At 43.0% G+C, this 23,664-nt stretch overlaps 1 protein-coding gene across 4 annotated transcripts in view; it reads left to right on the top strand.

The window, feature by feature from the left end:
- Positions 1-1,010: 1,010 nt before the first annotated feature.
- shn (zinc finger protein schnurri) overlaps positions 1,011-23,664 on the top strand; it is a 31,010-nt gene continuing 8,356 nt past the window's right edge. Inside the window, exons 1-4 of one of the 4 annotated variants that reach the window (XM_011649877.3) lie at positions 1,011-3,975; positions 19,470-19,978; positions 20,207-23,012; positions 23,465-23,585. In XM_011649877.3, coding sequence (XP_011648179.2) covers positions 3,966-3,975; positions 19,470-19,978; positions 20,207-23,012; positions 23,465-23,585 — 3,446 coding nt within the window. In that variant the 5' untranslated portion in view covers positions 1,011-3,965. Of the gene's footprint in view, positions 3,976-9,698; positions 11,392-11,440; positions 12,536-13,118; positions 16,091-19,469; positions 19,979-20,206; positions 23,013-23,464; positions 23,586-23,664 lie in introns of those variants that run through there. The other 3 variants (XM_089076210.1, XM_089076212.1, XM_089076211.1) reach the window with 3 other exon arrangements.

The following is a 23,664-nucleotide window of genomic DNA, read 5'->3' as shown; positions in this document are numbered from 1 at the left end:
GGGTGCCGTCGCCAAAGAGGCTGAATACGTCGAAAAGCTCTAATCCAATGGACGACGGGTGGGTTGCCGGCTGCGAAGTGGGATACGACGATGATTAAAATTGGAAATCGGCCGTAGAGTCGCTAATCTCATTGTTTGAATGGAGTTTCGCAGCGAGAGGGGGAGGGAGGGAGGGGAATGGCAGGTGTTTTACAAACAGGTAATGTTACACGGCCGGCGCGCGCCGCGGGAAAACAGGTTGCATCGAGGTTGTAACATGCGGTTGTAAATGTGGGCAAATCGAGAATCGTGAATTAATCAGGAAGAAAGGAACGCCTGAATTGCGATCGCGATCGATTTATTATCTCCGTTTCTTGCGGAACGGCGCGGTAATGCGCGAAACACTCGATTCTAACCGGCTATTTCGGCGAACGATCAACTCTGATTGAGCGACCTGCACGTATAAAGAAAATAGAAAAAAAAAGAGAGAGAGAGAGAAGGAGTTGCTGCTCATTTAAAAACTCTTCGGCCGATCCTCGATCATTTGTCGACCATAACGAACGGTCACGAAAATAGAAAAAAAAAAATACGAAGCAGATTCAATATGACAGAGCTTCTAAGACGCCTTAAGAATCGGTCGTGAGATTCATGATGGATTTTTCATTTCGCGCGCGGTTTCGCCGTTGATGACGGCACAGAAGGCCACGGTTAAAACCCTCATTATCGTCTTCCAATGTGACGTGAACGTGCCGATCTTCCGCGATGCTTATACACGTAAGAAAACGCGCATATCTGCGTCCCTGAGGAGAGCCTCGTGTCTCAACTCTCTTCTCCCGCTTCATCTCTTTCTCTCTCCCTCTCTCCCTCTCTCTCTCTCTCTTATCACTCTCTCTCACTCTTTCGCTTTCGGGGTCGCTTGGGCTTTCTCATATTTGCTCGCCCCGTCGCCCTTCGCCCCTCCCGTTCCCCGGTGCTAACTCCCTACCAGAGAGGATCGCGCGCCGATCCCGCCTCTCCTACTACCATCGTCGACGGCCCTCGGTGCGCGTTCGATACACGGAATCGCCTCGTGGTTCTCGGAAGGCAGTAGTAGACTGTCGCCAACTACGCCAGACGGCGCACTGCTCGCACGCTCTCTCTCTCGTTGCGTATTCGCCCACTGGCTCACCCACGGGGGCTACCTCGTTCTCCGACCCACTCTACTCGTTTCCACTCAGTCTCTCTCTCTCTCTCTCTCTCTCTCTCTCTCTCTCTCTCTCTCTCTCTCTCTCTCTCTCTCGTTCTCCGCTCCGTCCTCCTCCCGTCTCTCCTACCCTCCCCCCCAATCCCTCCCGCCACTACTCCATACACTCTGTCTCGCGGCGCGGCTACGGAGCCAGCCAGCTACACGGGGCCCGCCAGTTACGCAACAATAACAACGCCGTGAGGAGGTGCGTAGCGTCGTGTGGCGCGCGACACCGCAACGCGACACCGTGGATCGTGCGTAAGTGTGTGCGACCATTCACACATTCGCGGGGAATCACTTGTTGACAACAACGCGGGTGACACGGAGCAACCCGCGCACCGCGCGGAAACGTAGGATCTCTGAGAGAAAACATAGGAAAAAAAAAATCGTGCGTGATCGGATCGTCGTCGTGAAGGATCGATTTGCGCGCGTGAATTTCAACGGGGAGCGAGATCTACGGGAATGACTCCGAGATCGCGAGCGTCAAAAGGATTGATCGCGGAATCGAGTTCGATCGAGAGTTTGACGAGAGCGCGAGAAGTGTGAAGGAAAGTTGCGAGATCTTTAGAGAAGGAGAAGAAGAGAGAGAGAGAGAGAGAGAGAGAGAGAGAGAGAGAGAGAGAGAGAGAGGGATTATTGCTTTCGAAGACGCGCGCGATATCCGTAAAAGAGAGAAGAGAGAATTCGTGGCGGAATTTCGGGAAAGAGAGGAATCCTGATCGATCGCGATCGAAAGCGGGAAAGCGTGACTTCAACGCCTAACGTCGTTACACGAGGCGAACGCGTGTGGCTGAAGAGCGGGAAGAGAGAACCCTCGAGGTATATCGAGGCGATATCGCGAAGCCGGGGGATTCGCGGATATCACACTTGAATGGAGAACGCTCCCAAAGTGCCGATCGGCGCGGTGGATCGGTGAGAAGCGTCGAGATTCTTGCCAGATCGAGAGTCGCGTCTCCTCTACCGATCGATGAATGGAACAGCGGTGACGTGTTATCACGCGGCGAATACGAGAGTGACCACGAGGACAGCGGAAGGATAGATCGCCGATCGATCGTAAATCATCGTAAGGCAAGAGTGACCATCTGGATAACAACGTGTCCTCGTGTAGTCGACAGCACGAGGCGAAAGTTGTCGATCGTGAGCTTGAACCGGGCGTCAAACATACAGTTCGTATTGGTGCACGATTTCTGGGTAGCAAACGAGGTCGCGGCGCGCATCGTCGTCGAACGATAGATCGGCCGGAGGACCCGCTACCGATCTCTCGGGAGAGAGGTTCGGAGGAAAGAAGAGGAGAGGAGAGCGCGCGAGACACATACGCACGGGGGTCTCTCCGCTGCCGCTCTCGCGGCCCACGGCGACGCGTTTAGGCGCCAATGACGTCACCGGGCGAGTGATACCGCCGCTGGGGGAATTCGCGGTCGGAGTTTCTCGCCGCACGCGCGGTGCGTTTACGCGTCTCCGACGCGACGAGACGCGACACGACGCTCGGCAGCTGCCGCGATCGCGATGGTAGCAGCGGTAGTGGTAGTGGTGACCGCGCGGTAGTAGCAGCGTGGCGGTGGTGGTGGTGGTGGTGGTGGTAGTGATTGGTGGTGGTGGTGATGGTTGTCGTGGTGTGTGCTCGGCCGTCGTGTGGATGTTTGCTCCTCGCCGTCACCGTCGTCGCCGTCGTGGTGCCGTGCCTCGCAAAGTGGGGGCAAGGATATCCCGTGGAATCGCGCTGCGCGGTGGCCAATTACACTTTTCTACGTATGCCGCTCGTCGGCGGGCAATGACTAACCGCGCGCGGCCGATTGCGTTAACGAGAGATATCATATCCGTCGACTCGGAGCTATACCGATCTCCCGAGCTGTCGCCCCGTTGTCGTTATCGTTGTCGTCAGCGCCAGTCAGACGGGATTTGCATAGCAAACAGATTGACGCGCTCGTAATAAGTGGATAACGAGAAGTCGCGCGCGTACACCGCGTATATAGCGCGACCGGATCGCACGCGGGCGTTAGTGTGCGCGATCCGTTCGCGGGTTAGTGTGTGAATATCGCTCGGTGCGTGCGTTCGTATACGACTGGCTCGCGGTGCCAGTGGAAGGAAAGAGAGTGAGAGAGAGAGGGAGAGACAGAGGATACGGCGGACGCGAGGCAAGTGCGGAGCTTAAAATAGAAGAGTGACTTCGGTTTAAGTACGTGGCGGGAGGGACGGAGCGAGTAAAGCAAATCGAGCAGAGGAGAGAGAAGAGTGGATGTTTTGTGTGTGCTCACTTTTTCCCCACCTCCCGCGTTTCTGTGATACGTTCGAATTTTACATTTCCCCGTGGGTGGAAGAGAGAACAAACGGGGAGAGAACGACGAAAGAATAACACACACGTACACGCGTGCATATAAATATTCGGCAGTGGAGTGCGTGTTCCTTCTGTGATAATTTCTATAGTGCGTATTGTAGTGAAACGCGCGAGAGAGGGTGACCGTGTTTCAAGTGCGCGCGCGCGCGCGCGCGCACGCACGTTCGACGCTTTTTCCTCTCTTTCCGCCCGCGTCGTTGTGGAAAAAGTTAGAAAGAGGATCCTCGCCGATCCTCGGCGAGGCAGAGATCGCGCCTCCGAGTGAGCGAATCGCCCATCGGAAAGGAGGCGTCGGTCGGCTCGCTCTCTGTCCCACGCGATGGATCGTGACTCGCGTTCGTATTCCTGCGGAGGCTGCGAGAGGACCGCCGCCGAGGGCCGTGCTATGCCGATGGAGTAACAAGTGAGCGGCGAAGCGGCGTTGCCATGACGACAGGTGAACCATGAGTCTCCCTGCGATCCTCCACTTCGTCCTTCTCTCTCTCTCTCTATCTCTCTCTCTCTCTCTCTCTCTCTCTCTCTCTCTCTCTCTCTCTCTCTCTCTCTCTCTCTCTCTCTCTCTCCTCCGCAACCCCCTCACTCTGCTAGTCCCCTGCTCTCTCGCCCCGTTACTCTTCGCGCGGCATGTTTGTTGTCCCTCTTTTCCTCTGACCCCGTATACTCGCGAGATATGATGCGACAACAGTGCCTCTGTCTCTCTTTCTCTCGTCCCCCCTCCCTTTTTTTATCTGTCTCTCTTCTGTTCCCTCGCATATTGTGGTCGTCGGCTCTGCTCTTTCCCTCCTCCTCTCCCGATTCGCCACTCCACTCTTTCTCTTTTGCTTCTCTGTTTCTCCCTCTCAGTACTCGCTACTTCGTTCTCCTTTTTCGGTCGTTCCCTTCCTTCCCTGCGATCTCATCGCCTCGATACACTGACGTATTTTAGTGATATACGGAAAGCTGAGTGTGATCGTGAAAATGACAGAGAGAGAGAGAGAGAGAGAGAGAGAGAGAGAGAGAGAGAGAGAGAGAGAGAGAGAAAGAAAGAAAGAAGATTGGATTCTTTTCTGACCAGTTTCGTACATTGTGAACGGCGTTACGATTGCGTTGTAAAAATTTACGAGGGATGCTGCGGTCGTTACGTCAAGTCCTCCGTGTCAGCATTGCTAGTTTCTCTATATATATATATATATATATATATATATATATATATTCGCTCTCCTCTTTCTTTTTTACAAACTGGACCGCGACTGGGCATCGCGTATATGATAGTAATTTCGGCCTTCAATCATGTATGTATGGTGTGTAATATGTATATGACATATGCTATGTATACACTTCTATATTCTATAGTGTTTTATTCGAAAGCTGTTTTTGTCACGCTGTAAAATTTTCCAATAAAAAGAGAGAGAGAGAGAGAGAGATACACAGATAATAACAGCAATCGTTTAACATTATCACTGCTGACTAACGTTTCCATCCTTGAAAGTCTAACATAGTCTTGGCTAGTCTTTACAGACTTGTAGCCGCGCTTTATTTTTAACTTGCTAAACGGATACGCGAGAAATATTCTCTGTGCAAAAACAACGTTTTTATGTAACAAATCTTGTATAATAGTATTATAACTGAATTGAAGAAGAGGAGAGTAAAAATAGTTACGTGAACAATTTTTTAGAGATTCATTGTACTTCCGCACAGACTTTCGATAAATTTTTTTTAACGAGATTGATGATAAAATCTCACTTAATAAAAGTCTGATCGAAAAAAAAGTAATTTCGTAAAAGAGTACACCCGTTAGATTGCGAAGAATCAACACGCAAATTAAAGCTGTAAATAACTCGCAAGTTATAATTAACTGCTGGTCGGTATTTCTCCAGTATCGCTGGTCGACCACCTCTGGTCAAACAAGTATATGTGAACTTCGAGAGAGATAGGCACGACAAAGTTGCAGAGCGAGTAAACGGCGGGAGAACAATTTTTTTGAATTGCAATAGCAGATAATACGCTCTTCTCTTTCTCTCCGCTTTTTCTCGTCCCTCTGCTCCGAACAATTCTTCTTTGTAAGAATTTCCCCTTGAAACATATCCGCTTAATTTATCTAAATACTTAATAAGCAGTTATATAAGTATACATATGTATATAAAGCGAGAACAAGAATCAAAATAATGAAATTACTACTCATTAAATAGATTTTAGATAAAAATATAATTTGATTATTATAAACCGAAAAAATCTACCATTTATGCCAAGTTATTTAAACCGCTCGTACTTATTTATCTTTAATAATGATTCAGAAAAGAATCTTGTGTTTTTTTTTTAATTAACTCGTTATGAGAATATCGTGTCTAAATATAAAATTATCGGTATCAAAGAATAGTGAAAGAAAATTTTTAAATACTTTCCAATAACCAGACATCGATTGCCATGCTTCCTTAAGTAATCGCTCCGCACGCACGCACGCACGCACGCACGCACGCACGCACGCACGCACGCACGCACGCACGCACGCACGCACGCACGCACGCACGCACGCACGCACGCACGCACGCACGCACGCACGCACGCACGCACGCACGCACGCACGTACGTCCGTTGGTGTTGAACGCCGTTTTAACATGCTTAACGCGTAGACCACGCGATATTCCAAGTACGTTGGGCTATTTTCATGCTACGCCAAGAAAACACGGAGAGCAAGCGAGCGAGCGAGCTCCGCGCATAAGACGCGCGTCCGTCTCTCTATGCCTATAGCGACGGTGACACAACGGCGAAGCGGCAGCGGCCTACGGTCAAGCCGTATAAAGCCGGAATCGGCCGGGCTGTGCGAGTGGGATCGTCGGAATTTCTCTCGATTTGTCGTCTATTCGTGGAAGGGACTGCCGGGCCGGAGTTGCAAGCCCGAGAGATTCAGGCTGCAGCGCGCGCCGCTCCACTCGCGGATATTTCTAAGAGTAGAATTCGAACGCCAATGCAAAATCCGTCCTCGAATCACTTGGACTTCGGACAGGTAGTAACGATATTAGAACGATGGGTATTCAAAATAGGAATCTGAGTCAGAGAGAAGTATTCTCTTCGTTTCGAGAAACGTTTTCTTAATCCGTAAAATCGGAGAGAGAGAGAGAGGGGGGGGGGAGAGAGAGAGAGAGAGAGAGAGAGAGAGAGAGAGAGAAATGCTCTTTGTTCCGCGCAAAGGATACTTACAAAATGAAAATGGAACAAAATGGGATGTGAAGATAAGTAGTCGCTATAATGCTTAGCGTTTCTTTGAAACAAGTATAAACACGTGATGAACTTGGTAGCTGTTTTGTGTGTAAACAATAGCATACGAAGATGTTAGTCCGTGGAACAAGTTAAAGAAACATAGAACGAAGGAGATTTATATTCTGTAAACGTCTCTGTTACTCTTTGAAGCATTCGACGAATGACACTATAGTGAAATGTTACTTTCTAAAACAGCGTTATTGATATGTCCTCCCGGAAATCTTCGTGTCGATTACGAACTCCCGCAATTGTAAAGACAATTTTCATATCCTCTTCTTATCGTCTTTTCTTCAACATTATTAACAAATGTGGAAAATAGATATGAGTGTATAGTAGCAACTGTCATATATCATGCGCAATGTGGACACGATCATAATCATAAAAGTTTTAATTGTACAAAGTGTCGATTACGTAGATAACACTGCGATAATGATTTCTTTGCTATCAATTCGTTATGATATCCGCCTTATATAGAGTGTTTTGTAAGTCGAGGTCAATCACTCGGGAGATAAATGGGAAGATCCAAAACCAAGAAAGAATGTTGATAGAACATAGATAGAACATATAAACATCCGAAAATGTATTATTTTCGAGTTATCGTCATTTTTACGTTGAAATTTGAAATTGCTTTGCTTTCGAATTTTTTTGTCAAAATTGAAAAAAGAGATGATCTTTATAAGTTTTATGACATAATTAAAGTCAACTATACAGTCCTGATCTCTGCCCAGAGATGCTAAGCTGTATTTCCACGTGATGTATTCTGTGTAGTGCTAAAATAGTCCATAACTTTTGTTTAACTTTATAATCATGTTATAAAACTCATAAAGACCATCTCTTCGTTCAATTTTGATAAAAAAAATTTGAAAACAAAGTAATTTGAAATTTTTTAACATAAAAATGACGATAACTCGAAAACAATGCGGATCTACGTTCATATCAACTTTTTTCTTGTTTTTCGGTCCCCAGTCATCTCTCGAACAATTAATCTCCACTTTTGAAACATATGTGCTACGGTTCAAACTCGAATGTAAGAGGAATTCTATTGGTTTACTGGAATGCCTTCTTTTATACACGAATATGGAGACGTCAGACGATGGATTCGTCAGCCGACAGGAATCTCCTGATTGCTCGCGTGGAATTCTCGTGCTACACGCAATCTGTCAAAGGAATTCGATCGGTCGCGATATTCAGCATGCATAATACGGAAGAAGTCGCCGCTGACCAATCATTGACATCTTTCGCGGAATCAGTTTTTGTCATTGATTCGATCTGTTTGTTCAGTTTTTTGCGACGCGAATTACGTGAGTTAGAGAAAACTGCGATGCGACTGACGCGCTAATAGCATAAAATACAGAGACGTTACATAAAGTGTTGCAAATCGTTTAACACAAATGTTGCGGTCGAAAACATTTTTTTATCGACACATCATTTTAATAATTTATTGAATATATATCGTTTAAAAAAAAAATGTATAATTAGTTATTTTTTTCGATGACTAAAGAAATATATAAACGCATATGTTTATATATCCAAATATTAAAATACTCACCATCTTCGATAAAATTGTATGATTTTTGGAGTGCGCAATTGAGTGTCAATAATATCGGCTTTCTCAAAATGGAATTACGGGATCAAATGGAAAACTCGTGTCTCGCGACGAAAATGTCAGCGGGTTAAAATATCTCGCACAAGGCGATGGCCGCGCGTGATACAATGGAATTTACTTTATTCGCTATTTAAATTTACTTTAACTGTCCGTGCAGCCCATCGTAAATCCACCGAACTTCATTACGCTCGCTCGGTGATACTATAAACCCGTTACGATCTTGTAATAAGCTTAAAAGGATTGTACGACATTCGCCCATTCTCGCAAGACGTATCTTCGAGTTCTTAATCCCACAATGTGAATCTCTCGAACTTTATTCAATGATACGAATAGTATGATAATTTCGTTATCATACGTCTGCACAGCTAAACACATTATTTTGTAAAGGTGATAACAGATGACAAGTAATTGCATATTTTCGCAAAAAAAGAAATCGATTCTATTTTTATTAAAAAAAAAAATCTATGTTTGATGTATCATCTTTAAGTCATTACATTTTAGTCATTATAGAACATTACGATTAATTCATCTACATACAGAAAAATATATCTTTAGATTTAATAAATTTGCTTAAATCCAAAGAAATTTATTTAATAGTCCAACAAAATCAATGTTTGAATTAAACAATGCAATTTCAAATATTTTATATGAAAGAACATTTTTTTGGGAAAGAATTAATCTCATTTTTTAGTTCAACATTTTTATTATATTATTCAAACAATTTCATTATTTCATTAAAATTTCTATTTCTACAAATTTTTTAAATTTCTATTTCTATTTTTTTTCATCATATGTATTAATAATTGTAAAATAATTTTTTAATTATAAATAATGTTTTTAATTTGTTTAATTTAATTTACTTATTTTGGAACTTTTCATTTTAAGAAATTCCATTTGAATGCAATTCTCATTTTGGAAAATTTTCAAAAAACTATTTCACTAAAAGTGATTAAAATGATCTCATAATACTACGCATCTTTTCATATATGATTTTTATTTATAAGAAATAACTGCGTCCATCTGATAGCGGATTATTTTAAAAGATAGATTTTATTTCATTGAATAATATTTAGTGTAATCAAAGAATATTAATTATTTATTAATATTAATTAATATTAATTAAATATTATTTATCGAAAAAATTGTTTCAATCATATTTTTTCTATCAAATAATATGACTTAATACAACGAATATTTTCATGCAAACATATAAATGTTCCATGTGAAATTATGTTGTTTGAGTCAAACAAACGTAAGTCAAACAAATAGGAATAAAATGTAAAATATCTTCTACCTTATGTATTGGCAAAGAGATTTAAATTCCTACCATCAATTTCGAGCTGGAATACTCCGAGTACTTTGACGTACAGTAAATCGATGGCGTCAAATCGTAGAGATACAGTTATAATATAACGTATCGCGTTCCACGATTGTGACGCGAAGATCGGCAATTGAGGTTACTGCAATTAATTGTAGCGAAGCTTTATCACGTTGTTTTTCAAGAAGCATTAATAACCGTTTCTCACACGATTTTGTTTTCGCGAAAAGGAACTCGCCGCAAGAAACGCCTGTAGCAGAAAGCATGTAGCAGAGTCACTCACGTTGAAACCGGAAGAGAATTATTTACTCGATAAATAACTCGTCCTAATTTCCAGAAATGTTCACGTTAAAAATTCATTCGCATGCGAATAGTCAATTGACGATCTTCGATGAATTTGCAATTCATAGAGGTGCGTCTGTAATGAGATGGGCGTTCGGATACGAAGGATTCACTATTGGATTTGTGCCGTGTGCGTCATAGGCACACACGAAAACAGCCATCGATAAGAGCGCACTTGTCAATGATAGACTCTAATTAAACGAATCGGAAGGTAAATATAAGGTCATATTGTTTACACGATTGACACAGCGATATTTGAATGAGTCAATCGCCGAGTCGGTTCAATTAAAATCTAATACGTATATCTATTTTACGTTATATCTATTTTACGTTATTCTTTAGTGTCGAATTATCAGATCCTTATCGACTATACAAGTTATAGCGATCAAGATAGTGCACGTAAAACGGATGATGTAATGACAGAGGATTGAGAGGGCGAGATCAATATCACGCGATCTCTGAGTCGCTTTCCCTCGCATGCAAAACGCACAGTCGCGTTCACGCGCGCGAATGAAAGTTCAACGATACTCGACGGAAATTAAGATTACACGAGCGTTACGCGATACTTTTAATGCCCAGAGATATAAAGTAAAGTCGAGATGAGAAATCGAAAGTGGAATAAAATAAAATAAGAAAGAAAGAAAAAATGAATTGAAGAGCGAGTGTATATGTGCGAGTGTATCGTATCCGCGTGAAGAGAGAATAACATTCATTCGTATCACGATTTACTCTCGGAGAGAATCTCCTTTCTTTGGGAAGGCGGAGTCGGGGAGACGGAGGAAAAGAGACGGAGGATTCCGAGGATAGGCGGCCGTGAACGTCCTAGGGCATGTAGACGCACGGCGGGGTGCGTGACCCAATCACCCGTTCACCGGCGTTCAACGAGCGAACGAGCGAGCGAGTGGAGCGGAGCGACGTGAATTCGTGTCGAGTCTTCGCTGGCGCGCGATGAGAGAGAAGAAAGAGGGACTATCGCTCGGAGTATTGTGTAGTGCGCGCGCGCGCGAATACGAGCGCGGAGTATCGTACGGAATCCCCCGAGCGCACGAGCGAGACAGTTCGCGTGTGTGCGTCAGTAGTGGCCGTGCGAAGGCCGACAGTAGGGGAGAGCCGCTCCGTCAGACGCAAGCAGGCGGCAGATAGGCGCGGGAAGGGCGAGGCAGGGAATGCCGCTTCTTCGTCAGACGCGAGCGCGGCGAAGGCGACAGCGGCGCGGCGGCAACGGCGGTGGTGGTGGTGGTGGCGGCAGTTCGGGTCGCGCGCGTGACTCACTTGCGCGTCGCGGGAATCTCCCGCTTCCTCGCCTGTGGCAGCACCGTACGACCTCGAGCGATCGCCGCGTGTGCAAGGCGAGTGTACAGTCAGATGAGGGGAGGGGGTAGCGGTGGCGACGGCGACGGCGACGGCGACGGCACGATCGGAGAGTTCATCCGGTGCAACGACGCGCGCTTGGCCGCTGCACAGACCGCTACGTGATACACCAGTGTTTCCCAACTTCGCTTCCGTAGACATACGCGACATACTTCTAACGTGATCTAATTTCTAATAGGAACAACGTCCAATAGCCACTTAATTCGATGACGATTCCAATACTTTACGGAGAAACGAGATGGATCAATTAATTCAAAGCGAAACAGCAATGCGTGTTAATTATTAGAGTTTTACACGTTGGAGTTTTTTACGTTAAATCATTACCGCATTGCATTATGTATATGTTATTTTCTTTTTTTACTTATATCGTAAATAGTTATAAAATATTGAAAGCTGAATGTAAATTATGATTCAACAACGGAGAGAAGGAATTTATTTTCAAATAGTTTACGCAAGAGAAATACTGTATGTCATTAATTTGATTTACACAAAACATTGCATTGAGTGGACGTTAATTGGACGATGTATTCGCATATCTGGCATGAGCACAATCGAGTGATATATCCAATGATAAATGTGACAATGAATATGCTGTTCGCGTACGTTAAAATACTATTAATAAACAGTTGAAAATTATTGATGCTACACCGAGAATGAATACACTGAAATGAATACCGTCTACGCTACAAAAAGCAACATTTTACCGTTATCGATTACCGCATCAGTTAAATTAAACTTTATCCTATAACGGCGGAAAGGGATCGGGCAGCTATCGTAAACAGAATTAATGAACGTGAGTGAGGAAGTGACCTGCAGTCTGACTCAGACTCAACAAAGATGCCTCGAGGTTTCGACTCGTTGGTTTCTCCTTACACGCTGAAGGATTTCCGCCGAGCTCGTCACGTTAAATATTTAAAAACCTGTGGCATCGCCGAAATTATCTCGCTTCTTCGTCGACGCGAGGCGAGAGGAGGACAATCGAGGGAATCGGCGATCTCTCGCCGGCGAAAGTCGTGAAATCGCGCGGCCGGTTTCCGCAATCCGCTGTTCGATAACGCTCTCGACACCACTGATTCACATATTCGACGGAATTCCGAGCATTCGCTGACACTTCGTGTACAGGTGCGGAGTGACCGATGTCATTGTATAATATAATAACACGCGAGAATGGCGCAACGCCATTCAAGTCTGATTTCCCGTTTATCAATTGAGCCAGATAAGAACGAGCTACACGGGCTTCTTATGTTTCGCGCGATAATTAATCGACATTGCGAGAACTCGTGATCGCGTTTCCCCGTTTCAACTACGCACGATTGAGAAATCACGTGTTACACACAAGTCGGCACGTCTGGCACCTTGAATCTCGTGTTAAAAATCAACAATAGAGAAAAAAAGAGAAAAGTGGAGAAAGAAAACATATGATTGTTAAAAGTATCAGAAGTATCAGAATCCCGATTTAAAAATTCAACTTAATTGACAGAATAAAAAATTAATATTAAAAGTTTCTGCATATCCGTTCGAAGTTTCGAAAATTTCTTAAATGTCGCGGTTAAAATTGTCAAAACTCGTCGACATGAATTTGTCAACTTTTTCAACAATGAAGTCAAAATGAAAAATAAAAGCAAGATAAAATTTTCAGGATCTCGAAAGGTAGAGCACTAATTGAGAATCCGACGTAAATAAGTGTGAAAATTGAGGCATGACGGGATTAAGTCGCGGTCAGTTGAACGAGCGTTTAACATGTCTGACGCGTCCGGCATAAAACGATTAACGAATTGTCAGGTCCATACAGCGTGCGGTAGCATGATGATGTACGTTGTACGACGTTGTACGGCAGACTGAACGAACTATTCATAGGTTGCAATTGGTCGTTTGTACGAGTTTACGCTTCGTCTCTTCGGGCTCTCACCCAGGCTGTATCGTATATACGAAACGATATCTACATACGAAACTTGCTTCCTTATCACATCTGTTTAACGCATAACGCAACAAAGCTAAATAAAGCATTTTTTTTTGTATTTGGCAATCGACGAAAAAAGGATTACGGAATAATCTTGAAGTATCTTTTTGAAGTATCGAATACGTAACTTTTATTAAGATTTTTTATTTTATATTTAGCTGAAAAAGGTATAAAAACTGGATTATCAATCACGGTCGCTTGATCTTTACGTTGTGTTTTTTTGGGCGGGAAAAACATCAGCTTTCGATTTATTAGATACGATCGTCTACAATGAACCATATAGATTCGTTATATGTTTGCGTCGCGCTTTTGGCCAAACATGGGATACAGCGGGAGTTATCTTCGCGCGTACGCCTGCTGATGCATCATTAAGGGAGGGGACAGAGGTCAGGGAGCGAGCTATCAAGATAGAGGGCAAACAATAATAACACCAATACATCAATAAGATACTCCAGAGGCTCGCGCGGCCTGGCTTCCTAAATCGGGATTTTATTCGGACCGGAGAAAATGACGGCGTGGGCGCGAGATTGCTAAACTCGGCGACCGAAAGTCCGAAAATAAAACTTTATGCCGAGAGCCCGCAACTAACTTTACGCGCACAATGGTACGCTGAAAATCTGACGTCTTTTCTTTTCTGACGTGGCAATCAATCCAAAATAAAATGGCAGAGGCAATTCTTTTATTTCGCAGAATTTTATTTTCAGAATTTTATCGAAGTATGATTGACAATTTCATGCGAGACGCATGACATTTCGTAACAAACTAAATTACGGAATTTTCCAAGACGAAAATGTATCCTGCATAAAAATCGCGTAGCGATGCTCCTCGAGATATTTCGTCAATTGAAAATAATTCTGGATGAAAAAAAAGCAAATGGCATCGGAGCAAGATAAGGTCATATCAATTTTTACTTTTTATTGATGTAAATTGAGATTTTTATAATTATATTTATTAAAATATTTTTAAAAAAACTATACACGAATAACTCCTTTAGTTTCATATAAAGGTTTATTTCAAAAACATTTGTCATCATCTTTCTCCGCATTGAAACAAACTTGAAAATAATTTATTTTAACGCGATTTTTTTTCGTTGCGTGTCCACAAAACTGTCAAACTATAACGAAACGCCTATTGAATATTATTTCGCACCTTAGTTTCTCATGAAATTAAGCAGGATTGGTGCGCATTATGCGCAGAGAAGTAACTGTGGCGTATTTTTATAATACTGGCGACCAAAATCTGCATCTGCATTTGCTCGAAATGCAAACAAAACGTGTATCGTGACCCATTTTCATCCGCTCTGCGGACTTTGCGAGTGCATGCGAGCTTATTCGCTCACCGCGTATTTATTGCGCAGCCGTACGCGTTTGCGAAGTATATTCGTTTGAAGCAGCTCGCGCGAATGTATGCGCGTATAATGCACGAATAACTTCAATAACAAGCTGTAATTTCAGACAAATATTTGAGAGGCCGTTAATTGAATAACCCGAAACTCTCCGGGCGGTACGCCCTCGATGATAATCCCTGTTTCGCTGTTTATCCTTTCTCAATTTACCGACGTTACCCACCGGCTCGATTCGCAACGCGCGGCGTTTAAAACACAAAGCTCCTTCCATCGTTCCTTCGCCCAATAACCTTAGCGTTACGCCACGCGCTCAATTTGGAAGACTTCTCAAACGTTTAATTTCCTACACGTTACAGATCAAGCAACGAAGCCACTTGTGAGTCAAAATTCATTGTTCGAGTAGCAATATGGTAACGCATATCGTCATTATGTACAGTACAACGTTATGTACAGTACAACAAAGATACCCACCGTACATCACTTTACATTCACGTTATAGCATCGTATACATATCGTATACATGGATATTTTATGTAAATTCGCGATAGTGTGAAACTATCATAACGACGCCGATGATTCAGTTTCCTCGCGCCTGAACTTTTACGTCGGTCCGCATGCATAAAACGTCCTGTGATAATAGTCCGCGTAGATATCGCGTTGTTTGCGCGCGTGTTCGCGAAGCGCGTAGGATTGAGCGAATAAGAATGGATATGATGGCGAAGAACGTGTCATCGTCGTTTCATTCATCTCTACCGGATTCGCGGCCGCCGCCGCCGCCGCCGCCGCCGCCGCCGCCGACCGAGTAGAGCGTAATGAAATCCCTGTATCTCGCGTGTTTACGTCACTCGCGTATCCTCCCACGGCGCGTGTCCTCTCACAAAGGAGTGTTTTTTTTATCCGCAGGCCGGCTCATTGTGCTCGCGCGCGCCGTAAACTTTGCATTTGCAACTGCAATTAACTCGATTCATTCTCTCTCTCTCTCTCTCTCTCTCTCTCTCTCTCTCTCTCTCTCTCTCTCTCTTTCTCTCTCTCTCTGTCTCTCTTTCGGCCGTTCCTCGTACTTGTCGATCGGACGAACAATTTAGACTGAATAATGCGAAGCATCTTCGATATTCCTGATGAGAGACGACGCGGATCGATGTTCATCTAGAGCCTATTGAAATCGATAAAAACGCGAATCCGCGCGAATTGCAAATAGTATTTTCCTGCAAATAGTAAAGTTCCGCTTATTGTGCGCCATGATGAAAACGTCGCATAAATTATATCGCGCGATGCATCAGGCGCCTTTTACGAGAGTCAAAAGTTTCGCGGTGGTTCCCTGGCGCTCCTTCTATGAGTCGAAGAAACCGCCGCTGCCAAATGGACTGTCGATGTAAGTTTCGTCGTTTGGATGCGGCGATGATTCTTCGCGAGAAATGCCTCCGTCGGCGAACGAGATTGGCTCGCGTTCTGCCAGCTCCTCACGCTTCTTTTTTGTCCTTCTCTGCCCCCCCCCCTCCCCTCTCTCTCTCTCTCTCTCTGTCTTCTTTATTTGCGCGTATAAATAGCGCGGTCCAAAATTACTGGGTACTTCGGCGAACGGTGCCGCGAAAGTGGCGTCCAAGAAAAGGCCGGCGATTTCTGCTAGTTATAAAAATATACGGGAACGACGTGGACGCCCAGTTGGCGACGCGCATTCTTCAATGAAGGACATGATGAGGCAACGGTATAGACGGAGGAGCGGAAAATTATTCATAAATCTCAAGCGAACTGATGTTAATCCGTATATAAAAACTAATAATCGGATAAAAGGAATAAAACTGTTTTTTTTTTTTTTTTTTGCGAAAAATGATGTGAACACAGGAAACCATATTGTTTTTAAAACGCGATAAATCTTTATCAAATATTAGAACTACTCAAAATATATTTTACTCTTGGTGAAATTGTTCATTCACGTCACAAATCTATTTTTGCATAATTGTATAAATATTTTTATTTAAATAGCATCGAACGATGTAAATTTCACTTACTTCGATAAGACTGTTTTTTTTTCTTTTTTTTTTTAAGGACACTGTAACATTGATTGCTAAAGCGTTTCCGGAGATGATAACAATCAAGTTTTTACGGACTGGGAATTGCGAATTTTAAGTTTGTAAATGTTCATAACTCGACGGCGAACTTAATCAAAAATTTAAAACATGCGAGGGAGAGAGAAGAGATATATATCCGCTCTGAATAATTTATACGCGTTATATAATGATGATATATCATAGAAAGTTTCTAAAAGGTCAAAATGTATCTCGCGCATGTAATAATAAAAAAATTACTATTGAGAAAATTTACAGAAGAAGAAAAACCATACTATAATTTTCGATAATATTAACTGCTCGAAACTCAAATGGATGTCGTTAAATAATTTCTCTCTCTTTCTCTCTCTCTCTCTCTCTCTCTCTCTCTCTCTCTCTAATTCTGTATAATCAAATTACTAACTTGAATATATTTTATGGAATGGATATGAATTAATCTCAAAATATCTTTATATAATTATGTTGCACACTGACGAAATCAGTGACTTAATGACTATGTCAAATTCGAATTGTAATGAAGAAGTCAACTGTATGCGACATTTCGACGATGTTCTCGATCTAAATACATCGATTAATTACGAAATTATCGCATCGAGGAGGAGAGGCAAGTATGTCGAGAGAGACCACAGTTCTAAATAATTCCACGCTAAATAATTCGCCGATCGCCGATCAATTGCGCCGATGGGCAAATAGGGAAGATCTCGGTCGCTTATAAATGAAAATGCAGGCGTAGAGAAGTCTCGCCTATTCACGTAAACGAATCTGAACTGTGAACCCGTCCTCCATTTCCGCTTTCGTAACGTCGCATTGCCGCATAATTCCACAGGGACGACCTGTCGCGTCTTGAATATTGAATACGCAAATAATTGCGTTTGAATCCATTTCCGTTTAAAATGTTACGATATTTTATTAAATAATATTAATATATTGATATCATTTAATTAATTTATTAATTAATTATAAATATATTAATATATTAATTTTGATTTATATGTATCAAAAATATGTAGAAATTTGGTAAATCTGAAAAAAGTACTATTTATAAAGTACAATTTGTTAGTGGCTCAAAATTATCATATATAAGTATTATGATTTAGGTATATAAGTATTACATATAAGTATTATGACCTTGAAGATATAGATCTTGAGATATACATATCAAGTACTAAAAGAGAAATGTCGAGTTTAATCCACAAAAGATATCTTAAAATATTGCGTAATTTAACGGTTAATCATTAAAATAAAGTCTAACAAAATTCACGTACCGCAAAATGCGTAATCGAATTTCCTAATTGAATTATTTGTGGATTTTTTATATGACCGCTGGTATTTTCCCTGTATGTATCACTCGTTTTAGCTACGGCACGGCTATTTCTCCGCTGCGGAGAAAAATATCTATTGACAGATTATTATTAGCGATTATTCACGGCCAAGTATTTTCCCGATCGCGAAAGTGTACTGCGAAATATCGGCCGGTTACTTTCCTTATGCAAAATATATAATAAATTATATATATTCCTGTTTTTGTTTCTTTTTTATTGATTTATTTTTGATATACTTGCAATCCGAGTTCAAATTTTTATTCTGATCTTATATTGACGTAATTAATTAATACGAAAATAAATACATTGTCACTCTAGGGGATGTAGAAATAGAATGCGTCGCACGTTGACATAAATATATCTAATATGTTATGTTATTATATGTTTTTTTTAAAAATTGATGATTTCTATGAAATTTAAGATGAGGAGATTAAAAATGCAGTAAACATGTATACTTTAATCGAAATCATCTATTTAACATTTACGTCATTTTTAATCTTTTTCTCTTTATTATTAATATAAAATTATAAAATTATAAATTCTGTTTAAATTGTACAGATATATTATGAGTAATCGAAACACAAATCGAGACGGCACTTTGTAATTCAATAATTCTAACATAATATTGAATATGTCGACCGCAATTCCTTTTTCAACAAAAAATTATTTCTAACATATTGATTTAATTTTATGCGTAATTACAGATATGATGAAACATAATGTGACGTGTAAATGGAAATCAATTTTTTCCACAAGAATGTATTAGCATTTATGGAAACGTCATAAGGCAATTGACACGATGGACTAGAATTTTCTAATCGACGTCACTCTGATGATACGATTTGCTGGTGCGACCTCGGATACTTTTCTTATGTACGATCGTCGCCACGCGCGTGTTACTTAAACGAACTCATCGTCATCATAAATTCGATGCGTCATTAGCGCCGTTACGTAACGTCATTTCGCACGTAATAAAAAACATCTTGACGCCTGTTACTTCGGGAATTTTCTTTTATACGTTGTTTCAACGTATCAATGTTAATAAGCATGTCGCAGCATCCTGTTGTGGTAGGGATAATCGGCTATTAAAATCAGATTAATTAACGCCGCGTGAGAGTCCTCTTCGCGGAATAATCTCTACGATTCGCGCGGAGTATCGAGAATCCTTCGTGAATCACCTCTCCCCCCTTGACACGGGATACGTTGTATACGACGTCCGTTCTCGCATCTGAGTCACCTGAGAGTCCACCACCACCCGTTTGCCTCGCATGATCTCTACTTCTCTTTTCCACTTCGCATCTTTTCTTCCGACTCCGGCGGTCGGCAGCGATTAAACGTGCCTCGTGCCTCGTTGTGCTTGCAGAGACCCACACTGTGGCGATGACAGACCCACAGCTGACCAACAATAATAACAACAACAACAACAACAACAACAACAACGATGGCGAACCAAAGTACCTGCACAAGAAGTTCAAGAAGATGGCGACGACCGAAGTTGCGCCGAAAGTCGTCGAGCCTCCCAAGAAAGAGGGTACGACGAACAATGTCGTTTCTGATGAGATACCCAAGCAGAAGGATGCGGACAAGGATGGCAAGGAGCCGTCGAAGGAATCCGGCAATAAACTCGAACCTTCCTCGGAATCAGCGGGAGGAGTTGAGCCTACTATCGAATCCCGGAAGGCTGGCTACGCGTGTCCTTACTGCCCGATGACGTGGACCAAGCCGAGTGTCCTTCAAAAACACATTAGGGCGCACACAAACGAACGGCCCTATCCGTGTGTGCCCTGTGGAATCTCCTTCAAGACCAAGTCGAATCTGTACAAACACTGCAGGTCGCGCTCTCATGCACATAAAACGGAGAAAGGAGAAAAGGTAATTTGTTAATTAAAGTCGTGAAATTTAATGAACCTTGATAAAATCTTGATCTCTGATATTACAAAAGGTTCATGCAATTACCTATTAATATGAATGTAAGATTTAGTCTAATAAGACATTTGCAATTTTCTTACATTCAATCAATAACAAATCAATTTGTCAAGTAGTGTAATTAATTTATTACGATGTCGAATTGATATGACAATCTATAATGTTCTTCTACAGGTGTCCGAGGATTCTGACATAAGTCTGTCGGATAGCGCCAGTAATGGCACTGGTACACCACCGCCGCCTCCGGCTTCAACGCCCACGACGGCAACGACGACGATACCCACCGTCGCGTTGAAGACTGTGAAGACTGGCAAGATCTATAAACCGAAATTTCAAGCCCGAACAGCCCTGCAATGCGTGAACAGCGACACCGAAACGTCTTCCTTATCGCCCAATTCTTCCAACAGCTCCTCCTCGTCTTCCTCCACAATCACCTCCACTTCCAATTCTGTCAAGCCGAACGCGGAACGGTTACAGGAACACATCGACAAGATCATCACGGACAATCAGGCGATCGTCGACGCGGTGGATCCATGCTTGCATAAATTGATGCATCGTCAACAAAGCCTGGTGGAAACAAAGCAGTCATTCGAACAGCAGCCGTTGAATTTATCTTCCGTGGAGGAGTCTTCGGATAGTAGAAAACGTTGTTACAGCGATAGTTGTGTTCAGGAAGCGAAAGATGGTGAACATCCCGAGAGTTCGATCATCAAGGATCTCCTTTTGAAAACTCGCGGCTCGGTAAACGGAGCGATACCGGAGACGGCCGTGGAGAATTTTGTCTGTCCCACTTGCAACATACCCTACACTAGCATAGATACACTAGAGGCTCATCGTAGATACTATTGTAAGGGTATTGATAGTCCTCGAAAAGGAGCCGATTATCATGCGGAATTAGAGAAGCGGGATTCCGATTTCGACGTGAAGTCTTCCGATTATTACAGCACCTTGCAGCCGTTGCCTTCGCCGGGTCCTTTATTGGGTAATACCAGACTGGTCGATGCGTACGCTCCACCTGCTAAGAAGCAAAGAACGGAATCTGTACCAACCAGTTTGAGGTCGTTGGAAGAGCTTAGCAAATATCCGCGTCCGAATTCGCTGCAGATGTTCGGCGGCGAAGTGAGAATCCTCGATAACACGGGCGAGGTGACGAAAACAATGAGAATCGAACCGCGACAGACGAACTCGCCCACGAGTGAACACGTAGTTAATAGCAAGTGCATGAATTCGGAAACGGCGTCGATAGTAGTGAAATCGGGACTTCATTCCGGCGGTACCATGATGCATAAACCACCGGGTACGTCAGCCAGCACGTCTAATTCCTCCATATCTCTACCCAACACGCCGAAAATGTTGGCACCCATCATACCGAACATATCAACCCCGAATATAGCGCCCACATTGTCCTGCTACGATTATTTAGAGTCACACATTAATCCACTGACGAGCATCACTGCCTACAATCCGTTGACTCTGCCGCAGGCTGGTATCACGAGTATCCTGCACGGCGGGAAAGTGATACCTTATGTACCTGGTATGCCCGGACCGCATACCTTAACAGGTACGCCGACTATAGACATATCTCCGAGTATAACGGCCGGCGAAGCGGGTTACAAGGTGATACCGGGACTACCGGGTTTGCACATGATACCTCAACCGTTGGATTTGGCTAGTCCGGTGAAGGTACAGCCCAGCACGGTGCCTGGCATGCCCAGCCCAATGTCTGGACACGTTCCTTCCATCCTGGATCAGCCTTTAGATTTGGCCAGTCCGGCGAAGGAATCGATGAAAATCGGCTTCAAGACACCCAATGGCGACAGTTTAAAGAGCGGCTTGACCAGTCCCAAAGTTCCTAGCGTCAAGGTTGAGACCTCGACGGACAAGTATCGCGCGAGACTGTCGGAGCTCGATCGTCATATCAAAAATAATACGGCCGTAAAGTACAAGGGCATGGAGAGCCCGCGCGAGAGGAAAGAGTTCACGTATGACAAGAGTCCGAAGCTGGATAATACTTTTAATTATCCGAACGGTGTAGATCCTGCGATTTCTTCGAGCTCTTACAGCAAAATGAGATACTCGCCCAAGACCACTTCGGAAAGCAGGAAGAAATCAAATTGGGGCGTCAGTGAGGTAGATGCTGGCAGAGCTGCACCGATAGATACGCAAACCGCAAGTACGACCAAGTACGATCTATCTCCTCATGAGAACGGACGACTAAAGAGCAATGTCCCTTCGGATGCACGCGGATGGATTAAGGTCGCGGACGGATACGGTGCGTTCAACGGTGTCAAAACGAAGGCCGATAGCGCGCCGTCAGTGATACTTGTGAACTTAGATTCTTCCAAGACAGAAGTGCCAACGAAAACTTCCGTAGAATTAATTGTTAAGGACAAGCAATCCGAGGCCAAGTCGCCGAAGAATAGCGGCGAGACCGCTAAAGAAGCGACCGCGACTAACTCTAACAAATTTTTGAGACCTACGTCTTTGCCGCTGAAGCCCGGCACGTTTACGCCGAAGAAGCATCACGGGATCACGCCTACGGCGAACACGCTTCCTCTCATCAGTCCGGAAACTCCACGACCTAAAAAGTCGTATGGACAACTATATTTAAATGGGCATGCCTACACATATCTGGGACTCAAGTGTTCCACTAGGGTGTTTTATTGTACCCTGAATCGACCACAGCCGATGTATGTCACACAGCAGCATGGTCTGTCGATGTACTCCAACTGGAAGATATGTAAGGAGGCTCCGCCGGACGTGGATATGGCGCACTACGATTCTCGGCATAGACCTCTGAATTACACGACCGCGTGGAAGAAGCAAGAGGACATCCTGACGCATTCCTCACAAAGACCAACTACTCCCACTAGTCCGGATAGCGGATTGGAGAGTGACATGCAGGAAAAGACGAAGAGGGTGAAGATATTTGACGGAGGCTACGAGAGCAACGAGGATTATACTTATGTGCGCGGAAGAGGTAAGGAATGTTTCAATATTGTATTTAAAACAGATAAGATATATTGCTTTGAATACTAAAATACGCTACCAAATTTTCAATCAATCAATTTCTTGATTTTTAACTATTCTGTTAAAATAATGTTAAAATAATTCTGTTAAAATATGTTTCTTGTAATAATTCGTATCTTTACGCTTTCCTTTTATCTTGTATGTTTACAACTGAGAATGCTGATTTAAACGATTGATAAAAAGAAAATTCGATTATTAAGAAATAGATATTTAGATAGAATAATTAGGAATTAATTGAAAGAAATACATACAGTTGAGAATTTTATGATGCATCTCGTCCGAAACGTCTTCAAACGATTTCGTTTTACAATATTTATATATAATGTGTGACAGATAATTATGTTTCAATATTATTTCAATATTCATTATTTTAATTTGTATTAATTTGACTTCTTACATAAGGTCGGGGGCGTTATGTCTGCGAAGAGTGTGGTATTCGTTGTAAAAAACCATCTATGCTGAAGAAACATATCAGAACACATACAGATGTTAGGCCATATACCTGTAAACATTGTACTTTTAGGTAAGTCGATATTCTTCCATATCAAATGCAGTAAGAAGTATATAATTTATATCATCTTGGTTCACCACTGAAGGCATAA

This window comes from Pogonomyrmex barbatus, unplaced genomic scaffold (genome assembly GCF_055798465.1).
Source record: "Pogonomyrmex barbatus isolate J1 unplaced genomic scaffold, ASM5579846v1 scaffold2, whole genome shotgun sequence".
NCBI lineage: Eukaryota > Metazoa > Arthropoda > Insecta > Hymenoptera > Formicidae > Pogonomyrmex > Pogonomyrmex barbatus.
The sequence above is the reverse complement of the archived record's forward strand: the minus strand, read 5'-3'. Positions and strand labels throughout refer to the sequence as shown.